The 12,885-nt window shown below is 49.1% G+C and overlaps 2 protein-coding genes across 2 annotated transcripts; both read right to left on the bottom strand.

Annotated features, from left to right (window-relative positions):
* Positions 1 to 5,859: 5,859 nt before the first annotated feature.
* On the bottom strand, positions 5,860 to 10,093 carry K444DRAFT_93748 (uncharacterized protein). The gene is made up of 5 exons (XM_024888822.1): positions 9,621 to 10,093; positions 9,249 to 9,563; positions 9,025 to 9,198; positions 8,356 to 8,971; positions 5,860 to 8,302 (listed from the first exon to the last, which is right to left on the bottom strand). The coding sequence occupies exons 1-5, from the start codon at positions 10,027 to 10,029 to the stop codon at positions 5,986 to 5,988; spliced, it is 3,831 nt and encodes a 1,276-aa protein (XP_024731834.1). The 5' UTR covers positions 10,030 to 10,093; the 3' UTR covers positions 5,860 to 5,985.
* Positions 10,094 to 10,443: 350 nt separating this feature from the next.
* Positions 10,444 to 12,761, bottom strand: K444DRAFT_596696 (DUF1941-domain-containing protein). The gene is made up of 3 exons (XM_024878448.1): positions 12,340 to 12,761; positions 11,981 to 12,287; positions 10,444 to 11,930 (listed from the first exon to the last, which is right to left on the bottom strand). Exons 1-3 carry the CDS (start codon positions 12,747 to 12,749, stop codon positions 10,674 to 10,676), a joined length of 1,974 nt encoding a protein of 657 aa, XP_024731833.1. The 5' UTR covers positions 12,750 to 12,761; the 3' UTR covers positions 10,444 to 10,673.
* Positions 12,762 to 12,885: the final 124 nt, after the last annotated feature.

Here is a 12,885-nt window from a genome sequence, read left to right as displayed (position 1 = left end):
GGAGAACAGAACGTATTAAGTTTGATTGCCTGCTTTCAAAAACGGATCATCATATATGCTCTCGATATACATTAATTTCGAGAACTGGTGGGTATGGGATTTTCAACACTGGCAGCGTTTAGTTTTTCACATCACGTGCGCCATACACAAACCCCTGTCGATCGTACACTGTGTAAACCGCATGAGCCTCTCGATTCCAGGCTGCTCCAGACGGCAGGAACCAAGTCTTAACTATCTAAAAATAATTTCACAAGTCTCTTCCAACTTCGTACGCCCTACGGATCCTCCCAGAAGTCCCGGCCAAGCAATCCATGGCATCGAAATGCCACACTTCTCCAACTTTCAGCGTCCTGCACCTCGTCTGAAGTAATCTCCTTCGGAACCCCCAATCACAAACTCTCCCCACAATCCGAAGATCCGAAAGACTATCCATTTCCCTGACTCCCACAGTCTTGCTCTAGCCTTAAATCCCAATGCCTCCCGTCAGTGTCTGGGAGACATCCGAGCCTCGAAGCATCAACCCTGAAAAAAACCCAATCGGGCGGAGATCTAGCCTCATCGAGCCGTTAGTTCCACGCCCAGAAACTACAACTAGCAGATGTCAAAGCGTTTGCCAGACACAACTTGCACGCAATCATGCTGAGGCGGAGTCGTGAACCAGATACGTGGTTCCTCTACAGCCTTTCAAATCGATTTTGATTTTTGATGTGGGGTTGCGCTATATTGGATCGACAAAGTTGGATATCAAAGCCAAGCTTTGACGATGGCTTCATCAAGGTGCTTCCCGTCAGGAACAAGCAGCCCCCATCGTCAAGCATTGGGAATCTCGATCCTCACCCATTTATTGCTCCAAGCCAAGTCACAGCACGGGCTTGAGGTCGTCCCAATGCATTATTCCAAGCCAACATCAAGGCTTTACTTCGTAGATGAGCAACATAACATTCCCAGTTATCTCTCAGATCATTCCTGTGTTTGAACAGCCCCGCCGACGCCATGCTATGCGTTGAGGTCCGTCCCGCATAATCCATCCCGTCATGGGATCCAGCCCCGCGGACGCAGGTCACGCCTTCCAAACTTTCTTCAGCAGGATTGACTCTTCCCGTCCGGAAACGACCCAGAGCTGAGCACGATCCATTCCAATTCACGCATTGCTTAGTTTGGATCGGTGCGAAGGGATGCATACAAGTATGCCGAAGGCTTGTCCTTGCACCTTTCCTCAAAAGACCAGAATCTGAAAGGATTGGATGATTGAGGACCACTATCTCCAACTCACGACAAAACAGAAGACTGCGCCGCAATCAGGCAGGAACACAAATACTCCCTGCCCCCCACCCCCCAAAACATTATCCCCCTTCTGCATTCCGGCAAAACCTTCTCCATATCTTGACTTCTCTTTTCTCGTTCGTCAACCCCTCCTGCTTCTCGAACACGATGACTCCGTGGAGATGTTTCTAAAAGCAGACGGAAAGCCCTCGCTCTCGGCCAAAAAAGAGGCACAGAGAAAAAGCTAAAGCTCTCGGGAGACACTCTCACTGATGGAGGACAGGCGTACTTCGCTTCAATTACCAGTCCAAGAGAGCATCTCCGCCATCCATCTGGATGCCGAGGGTCCCAAGGTCAATTTCCTGAGTGGAAACACAGATAAGCGGGATGTCGTTGCTGCCCCTGAAATTGGATGAGCAGGGAGAGAGTTGACCCCGCTCCCTCATGTCTGTTTCAAACCCTAAGCTCCATCCGCAGAACGCTGGATTTAGAAACGGAACCTGGCGCGGCGGGGTGCCATGCTGTCATCACGCTGCCATCACACTGCTGAAACGTAGCGCTGCACCGTGGTACCGTACCGTCCTTCCTGGCCAAACTCTCCAAGCTCCTGCCAAAAGACACGTTTTGAGACGGGGAGTTCTACCACCAATCACAGGCTGCGCCTCAGACTCATTACCTGCCGTACCCACGGACCCCCTTTTGAACCACCCACCGCCCCCGTCCGCTCTGTACGACAACGCGCACTCGCAGCAGGCAAGCAAGCAAGCAATCAATCAATCAATCAATCGATCGATCAGCAAAGCAACAGCCAACGACGCACATCATGTCGATCACCAACGCAATCGCAAAAATCAACACATTAACCCCGCCAATCTCGAATTCTTCCCATCCTAATCCCCTCATTGGCCCATTTAGGTTCTTCAATGCAACACACGGACTTCTTCCACCATCACTTGATCCAGACCGTCCGAGCGTACAGACGCCTTTTGTGCTGTCCTGGTGAGTACGGTAAAAACTCTATTTTCAGGATACTCGAGATAAGGATATCCTTGCTTTTGAGGATACATCTGGTGGCCCCGCAGGGATTAATTCTGTTGTGTGCCACACCTCGTTGTGAGGATACTCAGTATATCCTTAAGAATCAGCGACAAAAACCCCATCCTTATAGCGAGTTTTTAGCTGGTAGACCCATTCAATGTGAAGCACCCCGGAGTGCGGGTCTCCGTTCCCCGAGCTTCCCCATTCCCATCATTCACTGTCAATGTTCATCTTCAACGTCATGATGAGCGAAGCACGATCCTCGTCCGAGATCCTTCCCACCAAGACGGCATGACCCCACGCACATCCCGTCGAACAAAATTACCACTTTCCTGGTACGCGTCTCCTCGACACAGCGGCAGGCTCGCCCTCCCGCCCTGTTCTTCCCGCCGGCTTCAGCCTCATCTCTCCTCTCCCGTCCCTCTTCAGCAAAGATCTGTGACAGGGTTCTCCACACAATCGTCGCATGTAGACTGCCGATAATCTCTTTCCTCCCAAATCCACTCGCCGCCTCCCAATTCAATTGGAATTGGGAAAATTAGAGTTGCGGTGAGTGAGGTATGACAGCGATATCTCGCATCCTCGCGGGCTGTTTTGGTAAGCTGCGTCATGGTTTATCCGAGAGGTCTGCGTGATACAGAGGGCGGGAACGAATTCTCTTCACTCCCATCTCTCCTCTCACTATCTCTACAAACCTTCTCCATCCCCGCCAAACAGCGCTCCCCTTACCTCCCCCACAACTCCAGGCGATCCAAAACCCGTAAAAATAATTTCTATAAATAGTTCATAGTCCCGTCACAGATCTCTACCAGTCCACCCCGTTTCGAAAAAAGTCCTCGGGTTGCAAATGGAGGTCTTACCCACTCACACCCACACCAGTTCTCGATCATAGGAACGAGCCCCAAGCGTCCGTGGTCCAAATAAGCTCACCCCCTATCGAGATGGGAGTGCAGTGCAGTACCTAGCTGCACCTCAGCACCACCAGGAAGGCCGTGCACGGGGCTTCACCGCCACGAGCCGCGAACCCGTGGACTGTGCTTGCTGGTACAGTACGGTAAGACACAAAATCGCAGTCGTGGCCGTCACTCCGCCTCTTATTTCGATCCCTTTTGAAACACGAGAAAGATGATAAGTTAGTCTCTTTCATGATCTTCGGTCAGGTGAATAGTTTGTGTTTTCGCTCGGCGTGGTGATCGTCAATCTATACTTCGAGGGGGGTTAGGACTCGCTGGCGCTGATCTCCGATTGCCTTTGCGAACGGCGGACTGTGAACACGGGGTCGGGAAACGGCTATGCTGAGATTTCGATTTTCGGTTTCTGGTTTGCGGATGGGATGTGGGGGATTTGCGGTGCCCCGTGAAAAGGTGTGGGGACCGGGGAAATGAGAAGGTGTTACTGTATTGGAGGTTGGAGTTATCGTTCGTTGAGATGCAAGCCCATTCGGTAAATGGAAGATCTAAATTTCTAATTATTTCTAGGGATTAAGGGGAAGAGTTCTGGTACTAGGGCTATTCCGGCTATAGGCTGCGATGTTAGGACTCGGTTATTTAGGGATCATATGGAGTTGGAATTAACTTGTTGAGAAATGATATCCGCCCGTGATTTATATTGCGGGGAGGGGAATGTGGAACTCACGGTACTTTCCCGTCTGGTGGGTGACCTGAGATATAGGGGAGCCTCCATATTAATCATAAGTCCCAGTGTATATCTCTTATGCCACATAGTACGTCAGGAGTCCATTCCCAGGAAATAGGGGTAGGACTATATGCCAAATCCAAACACTTTCTCCGCAGACAACGCGGCGTCGCACAATCATATTTGGAGCGTACCGTGCCAGCTCCACTTGCCATAAACTCAATTGAGATTGATCTCCACAAGTCTCGATATGAAAAACTCCCTAGTGAGAAATGCCCTGAACCGAAATGCTCAGGGGGCCATCAATCAACCCCAGGCAAAACACAAGGCTACTTACTGTGTATCCTCCCACTGGTCCACCAGCACACGAGATCCGAGCCAAGCCACAACCCCTGTCGTATACTCTACAGATCGAAACCTACCAAACGAATAACCAGTCACGCGAACCTAATGACTCTCTCTCTCCAGATCGTACTATATTTGTACGTCTTATAGGGGGTTTTAGCTGGTTAGTTGGTGTAATCAACACGCAGTTCATTTTACCAGATTGGAGCTTGACGAGAATCAAGTGCTCGATATGCAACAGAAGAGAGACGTTGCACTTTGTTTGGGAGTCCACGAGGAGGGAGTTCCCGCGACGAGGGTACCAAGTGGGTTCACGTCGGATTCAATTCTAGGAATTGGGTTGTTTAAAAATAGATTGCTCGATGTGCAACAGAAGTCAATTTTCAGTTCGGAAGGTTACGAGGGCTTTTTACCAAGTGGTTCGCGTTAGCGAGATGCTTCGAATGCTCGGATATTAGTCTTTTGAGAATATAGTGCTCCGCGTGCAACAGAAATTCCAAAGGTTGGTTGGGATAAGCAGATGGTTGACGTGGAGTTGCTGAATTCATCGGTATTGGAAGAAGGCGCAGGGCTTTTTGTGACTCGTACTCGTCTGCCGTATAACGTCGGCCAATGATTGATTGATTGATTTAGTCATAGAATGTAGAGCCTCCTAAGGTGGCTATAAAGCTGAGCCTAAATGACCAATATATAGCATACAAAGGAAAGGAAAGGAAAGGAAAGAAAAAGTTTTCTTCTGAAATGACGAGGCACAAAAACCTTGTGGCTCTCGAGGCATAAGCTCGGTAAGGGATATTGGAATCGATGTATGATGGTGACATTTAGGCCTTCCGGACTTCACCCCTATATTCATTCCTAATCGAAACCTGTGTCATCCCTCTCTTGAACAAGCGTCCCTTGCTTCATATATTTGTTCTCTCTGTCCCGGTCAGTTGGTACCTTAGAGATACCGATGCATTTCGACCGAGCCCACCTTCCTTTCTTCTGGCCCATATCCTTCTCCCCAGATCCATCAGATTCCATCTCGTTTTCCTCCGACTCGTATGATTTTCCTCCGATTGTCGATAATGATAGTAGCCTCACCATCCACTCCAAACAAGAATGCAACCTCAGCTGTAACAATAACACGCCCCTAACTCCCCTTTCAGATGGTTCACCTCCATTGATAGGTAACCGAACCTAATTATCAACCTCTTGCACTCCTTGGGAAGATGTATCGGTTCGATTTCCGACGGGGAGAACGAGTTCAACTTCACTGACACTGGTAGATCTTCGAGAGTGGCTCTCTCGCAATCTTCGAACCATGTTGGAATCGTTGAGGAAGCCGGCTCTCCATTGATTTGCCTTTGGAGCGGCAAACTGGCATTCTGCAATGGTGATCTGGAATCCTGTTTCAACGTCTGAAAGGTTTTCTTTACGAAAGATGGAGACACTGGTGCCTGACATACTCATTCCCTTGGCTGACTGCAAACTCCTTGCTTCAACGCGAAATTGCTATAATGTAGGAGTGGAGGATGATCTTGGATGACCCATCACACGCTCAATTACGCCCATGCCTGTGTGCCCTGTTGATATCACTTTTGAGAGTCTTTGCATCTTCGAGAAGACCTTGCGGTAGATAACAAACGCTCCCACGAGATTATTGATGTGTAATCGATCGTGGCTGGCGGCCGGGAGGACAGTTGAATATACCTTATCCCCTATCTACACCTTCCGATTTATAAATGCGGGATTGCGACTCCAGGAATATTGCAAGTAAGACTTGCGGTGCTCGACCAGATAGTGAAGAAGCGATTTATCAAGCGCCTTTCTCGCGTCATTATCGAGCAAGTAGTCCATCATATTTCGGTCTTCCCCGTCCGTCAGTGACAGATTTGCGCCATGACTCTCAAGGCACTTGAACGATTCAAGGGAATCTGACATGGCAGCGAAATGAATCGGTGCGAGTTCGCGACCAGGGAAAGGGCCATCGACAGATCCACCACTTGCAAGGAGTCTTTCGATCATGTGGCTCCTGTCGTAGAGAATCGCAAAGCACAAAGGCGAGAGGTGCCCTTCCTTGAGTATGCGCTTTCTCCCCAATTGGCCAAATTGCGCCCATGTATCTACTTGCTCATTTGTAAGCAATTCCCACAGGTCATAAATATCCACCCTTTTCTGGAGCAACAGATCAAGTCGAATAGGCTTGTTTTCGATGATCGCATCAAAAAGAAGCCACTTGCCATGAAAGCTGGCGTGAGGGAAGTAGCTGTACTTTCCAGCCGCTAGAAGAACATTGATCTGGTCGTCAATGCTACCATCCCTGAGGGTCCGTATCCAGTGCGATCCTAAGGTTCTCGCGCCAGAACTGATAGAATTAGCAGCAGAATCAACCAAAAACTTTAATACTCGGGCACCTGCAGCAGCGGTGGATCCACTAGTTTTATGAAGGCAGCATTCGATATTCGACAGGGATGACTTCGTGGCACCGAATATCCTCAGGTAGCACCTAACATTCTCCACATCATATGACTTCAAGGCTTCCGGCAGACTTGAGCCAAGTAAAAGACGTTCCTTAAATGATGCTGATGCTTCAAATCCAAGCGACGCAAGAAGTTCCATCAGATGCTCGGATTTTGAGAGGAACGCCATCTCAAGCGCATTGGATGCGGCATCGGTGATTTTCGTGGCTGCCCTCAACTCGCTTCGCATGCCCGCAGGCCAAGTCCGTACGATCTTGGCGAGAACTTCAACAACTGAAGTTGCCGAGTGAGTAGCGGCATCTAGTAGGAGATGTCTGATGAAAGTTATCTGAAGGTGGTGTGTTCCGGATGCATTGGATGCTGGGTATTGGGCCCGAACTGAGAAGCAGAACTCCAGAACATCGGTGAATGATTGATTGGATGCTTTAAGCACACAGTTGTATAGCCAGCATTCCCAGTCCTCCGAGTTGGGCCAAATTTCAGTTGAGCGTCCGCTAAATCCTCTGAGAGACTGTAGATCATCTCCAGAGCTTGTGGAGGAGAACTCGATAAACGCCTTCGTGGCGTGTTCAAGATAATCGCCTATACTACCTCCGCGAGTATTTTTTGAGATGGTACGTAGTAAGGGGAGATGGTTTGTCGATAGTGCCCATCCGATTTGCAGGACAAAGGGGAATCCTATACACCGAAGCGGAATCGAATCCCACGGTCTGATATCGAGTGAACCTCTCTTTTCAAGGACCAGATTTTCGAAAAGGCAAAGATGGCGAGGGCTCCAAGGGCGAGATTCCCTCACATTCCCAATTATCGTGTTATGATGCAACCAGTTCTCCGCTAAGTACGACAGCAACCGATACTTCGACTTGAGTGAGTCCGCAGGCTTCCTCCACTTCAGCCCGCCAGCAACATATCGATCAAATCGGATATTGGTTGAAGTTTCCGGACTCCCACGAAACCACTTCAGTGTTTTGACCAATTTTGCTGTCTGGGAATTTGGCGGAAGCATCGACTGCGTTCTCACTACGTCCTCCAAAGCGGCTAATTTTGAAGTAGTGGTGTCTTCGTACTGAGTGAGCTGCAACTCGAAGTCGGAGAAGGAGAGGTAGGCCACGCAAACTTTGCCGACCTCAACGCTGGCTTGTGCTCTGGTGAAGTGGAGCAATGCTGGTTTGTATCCGTCCTCTTTGAGAAGATGCTGCTCCACAGTATAGTGGGCTATTTGAATGCTATTTTTATCGTCGTCGATAACAATGAGGTTTCCACAGGCCCTTGCCAGTCGATTCAGGTCATTGGGAATTTTGGTATGATCAAAATGGTCATCTTCAATGGTGAAGGCAATTGCCTCTCGGAGTTCCTCGATTTCAAGGGGTCGTCTGGCACAAATGATCCACATAAATATCCTTTTGACGTATTCTCGCTGCTCGGCATTATCGATGCGGGTGAGAAGGCGGTCGTAGGTCTCGCCGAGGTTGCGAGGAAGGTTCTGCAATACCTTTCGAATACTACTGTCGGTCTCCGCACGGCACAAATCGTCGAGCTGGAATTTCACCCAAAGAAACCTGCCCGGGTATTAGTTAAAGACACTGGGTAAAGGGACTTTCGTCCCACTCACATGCCCTTCGCTCCTTTGGAAAGAGCCCCAAAGATTTCTTCTTCAAGAGCAGGATCACCGATCACCAATTCTTTCCTATTGATCAGGTCTCGGATGGCATGCTTGACGTAGCAGTCAATGTCACCAGCAACAACGTCGATTCCAATACGACGTTTAAACAGAGCAGCATCCGGTACTTGAGTTAAGTAACTCGTATCTTCTCGGCTGGCGACGAGGACTTTGATTATTGGTGGGGTTGCTCGTGTAGCGATGTCTCTGAGGTGGTGAAAAATGAGCTTTCGATCGTTCTCATCGACCTCATCCAAACCATCAATTACAATGGTCGCTGACATGGCTCTTTCAATGGCTTTTAGCAGGAGATGCAAGACATCTTCCAGATCGACTGTCAAGCTATCCTGGCAAATCCTCTCCAGCATTTCTAAGAGGGTTGTTGGCAACTCGCCTAAAGTGCGCAACAGTTGCAAAGCGAGGCTGCTGAAGATGTTGACAGGATCTAATGTCCGTTTGTCTGCATGGTCGCAATAATAGAACATTATATTTCGTCCAGTGTTTGAGTTGTCCTTTGCAAGCATTTCATCGATGAGACTCGATATGAGGACGGACTTGCCGCATCCAGCTTAGGTTGGTCAGCTCAAGAGTAACAGCAGAAGGAGTCAATGGATGACTCACGTATTCCATACAAGCAAAGGATCGCAGCGATTGCACAACTTGACCAGGCCTTATACTCGTCTGAGGATTTGAACCATTCCCCTGTTCCTTTGTGTCGAATTCTTTGCATGCGTCGATGCTTGTATTCGTTATCTGTTTTCGATAATGAGGACAGTAGAGTCTTCTGTCGATTCTCTAAAACCTGTCAGCCACAAGAGCTTCCAGATTGTGCAAGGCATGCTCACGTCGTTTTCTTGCCTCGGCTGCTGCGTGGTTTCTCACGACCAGGTCTCTAGCCTCTTTCTCCTCGATCATGTGGCACAGTTCCGCTTCTTTGTCAACTGCCTTACGATGCTTTCTGAATCTCACGATAGCATCTTCTAAATGTACCTTCAAGGTTAGGGACAACGGCTGAAAGATCCTTTTCGCGGCCGACTTCTTCTGGTTTCTCAGCAGCGTCTTGAATTCCGTGCAGAGAGAAATAATGTCAAGATAAGCAACGGATAATGCCTGCGTGAATCGTTGATGTTTCTCTGAATCAAAGATTCTCTGATAATCTCCTAGAATGTTCTCTTCAGTACAGTCGCTTCGTCGCCAAGGGTCAGCAGCACACTTACGGAACCGGGGCAGAATATCGCCGATGCGTCCAAACGTATCTACCATCCTGTTGTAGAATCGACCATGGCTGCTCGCTATTACTAGAACAACCCTGATGCTCCCCCAGATAGGTGCGAGGTACAGAGAGGAAATATTCGCAAACGTATCCATAGCCTTGCCATAATCACCGACCGCAGAGATGAGTGGCTGCATGCTTTCGAGTAGTGAGCGAGTCTTGCTGTCCCTATGATCATCTCTTTGGACGTTACTGGCGGCGTAAAAGATATTTTCTGCTGTGGCCTCAGTGAAGGTTGCCTTTTCTGCGTCATCCAGCCCTTCCAAGAAGCGGGCTTTTGCCTTCTCCCAAGCGCCAAGAGACCGTTGTGGCTCGACCTGTCCGAGCAGGGCAGCCTCTGAGGTGCTCGCCATCGTAAGTATCGGTATTGCTCATCAATGATAGCGGTGACGAGAAGAGGCAGGAAACAGAGATGAAATGAGATGAGTATTCGAGATTTGAGGCTGTGCTGGGATGGTTCGATGTCTCAGATATTGGTGTTGTGGCTGCAGATGAAAGCCTTGCAATCCGCTTTGCAGGGCGTCATGATTGGCAGGCAATCTCGCGGCGGACAACTAAAACGCCACTAAGTTTGCAAAGTCCTCAAGAGTCAAGACTGGGAAGGAAAGTTCAATGTTCGGAAAGGGTTGGGGCTTTGGAAGGTAGTGGTCTTCAAATGACCGGCGGGAGTTTAGAGAAGAAGCTTCTTAAATGGCCACCTGCACATAGGATAACAGGAAACGAGTGGCGGGGCTTTTGTCTCTCACGTTGCAATGATCAATAGAGATGGAAAATCAATCTTGCGAAGACTTAAATCTAAAGAGGAGAAGTTGACTAGCTCGGCCATTGCAGGGTAACAAATAATTCGGAGTGTACCTTTTCGTTCAAGGGAGTCGTTCATGGGTTTAGTCGTGTCGCGTTTTGTGATAAGTATTTCCGAGACGTTCGTTGTCTACTGAGTGATACCAAAAGTCGTTCATTGGAGATGGCAGCAACAGAAGAGCCACCCCCATCGATGCTACCGCAAATTCCAAAGATCCAGAGAAACATCTTCCAACAAGCCACGAAGCTCCGCTGCTTCAAATTCGTCTGTCATGTCGTTCGTCTGAGCCTTCAGCTGGTTCACAAGTCCCGAAAGCGCTGCGTAGCTGGTAATATAACGCTTCATCATGCCACCTGAAGCTTTGGACAGCAATGCGGTGGATAGCTGAAGCATCGCGATTTGAAACTCAAGAATGATCGGGAGAGGAATACTGCTCAAAATCTTCATGGCAGCTGTGGTTGTGACGACGGCCATCCAGTCCTCCCTCGGGAAAGGTGTGGTTGGGGAATCGATTACAGCGAGTAAAACTCGGACGACCTGAAGTCCTCGATTTACTTCAGCTGATGCGGATGCATCCCTTGGAGCATTTTCGTCTGAAGTCTGCTGGACGATGGCTTTCAGATCCAGGAAGAGGATTTCCCAGCCCGTTTGGCCAAGAAAGATCTCAACACTCTCTTCTGCGCTCAGGATAACCTCCAATGCGAGGAGAACAGGGTATTTAAAGTCCAAACTACTTTGAAAGCCAGATTTGTACAGTTCTAAAAACATATCCATAAGCCCAGCACTCTCGTTCCTCAAATTCTCGTTCTCGTCTTCGCGGATCCATATTGCAAGAGCTCGAATTCCAGCAAGAATCAAGGGGTCGGCGTTGACATTGTCTTTCATCAATTCCCATGTCAGGGTGAGTCTAGTACCCTCTGAAGTCGCAGCGGTGCTAGTACGAGCTTCTGGGTGAAGACCAGAGACCCCAGCAACAGACGCATCCCACCGGTCGCGAAGATATTCGATTGTGAGGGACATGGTTTCTGCGATATCTTTTCGAAGTTTCAGTAGAAGGTCAGGTGCCAGACTGTACCCGGATGAAATTCCCTCGTCATCCAGACTCCGGACGAGAAAGCCGATGAAACTCGAAAGCACATCAAATGCCGCTGCCAATCGCTGCGAAGTTGATGCATAATCGGAGCTATTTAGTTGAGCCAGCAGCGAAGGAAACGAAGAGCGAAGATCTATTAACAAGAGATTCACAAAAAGATATGAGAAAGGTTTGCTATCCACGGTGCTTGAAGTGTCATCCTTGAACAGAAGTTCGGGGCATGTGGCTGGGTACGCTTGCAGAAGCGCAGCAGCAAGTTTAGTGTATGCTGCTCTGCCAGCCACTGTGGGTTTGCTTGTGATGAGATTTCGTAGAAGCAAGATTAGAGACTTGAGCCATTTCGAGTTCCCTAGTAGAGCCTGCTGGTGGTCAGAATCAGGCTGACACGGCTGACCCTTGGCGAACTTACTTCTTGGTCTAGTTTAGGGAGCAAGTCTCCAAGAAAACTGATGAAAGTGACTGCATCGGTCCCTTTAAATACAACCACCAGTAATGGAATGATTTTGTCGACATTTGCCCGGACCGCTTGAATCTCGTCTGGTATGGTAGATGCATTCAGCCACATGTACTTGACAACCTCCAGCACGAGTGGGCAATGGTTAGCTATTTCGATCAACGAGGAGATATCCTGGATATGTAGCAGCTCCACAGCACCTTCTGGCTGACTGACAATAGTCAATAGAGTCTGTAAAATGAGCTTCGTGGTCTCGGCAGAACTGGGAGCAAGTCAGCTGACAGTTCGATGAAGACCTCGGGTTTGGAATATACCTCCGCACCACTGCCTTGGCCAAAGAACCTGCCCGCCTTGTCAGTTGCTTTTGTTTTCGTGATTCTGCTGGAAGTAGAATTGTAAATGTGTGCAGAACAGCCACTGCTAAGTCGACCATGTCCATGGACTCTGCTTTGTTGACTTTCTCACTCTGCGGAGCTCGAAGCAGACGATCAAGAAACTTTGGAGACAAGGCTTCCCACAGCGACCGCAAGTTCTCGGGGTCTTGGGCAAGCTGTCCATTGTCAAGGACAGACTTCAGAAGAGCGAGCCCAACGAATCTAGACGTGTCATCTTTCGCCTGAAGGAGGTCTTTCATTTTTCCCATGGTAGATGACGGGTCAAGGCCACCCTTTGGCTCCAAGGGTGACTCCCCGGGATGTACGGAATATGTTGGAAGGTCACTCATTGTTGGCCGCAATCAGTGCAAAGTTTGTTCAGTTACGGGCGAGGGAAGTTTTTGATGTTTAACTCGCACGGAGCGGAAGAAAGTTTCTGCGAAGGAGTGGCTGAATCCGGCCCCGAGATCCGCCGAATGCGTCAGC

The sequence above is a fragment of the Hyaloscypha bicolor genome, assembly GCF_002865645.1.
Source record: "Hyaloscypha bicolor E unplaced genomic scaffold K444scaffold_126, whole genome shotgun sequence".
Classification (NCBI taxonomy): domain Eukaryota; kingdom Fungi; phylum Ascomycota; class Leotiomycetes; order Helotiales; family Hyaloscyphaceae; genus Hyaloscypha; species Hyaloscypha bicolor.
Note: the sequence above shows the minus strand (reverse complement) of the source record. Positions and strands in the feature narration are given on the sequence as shown.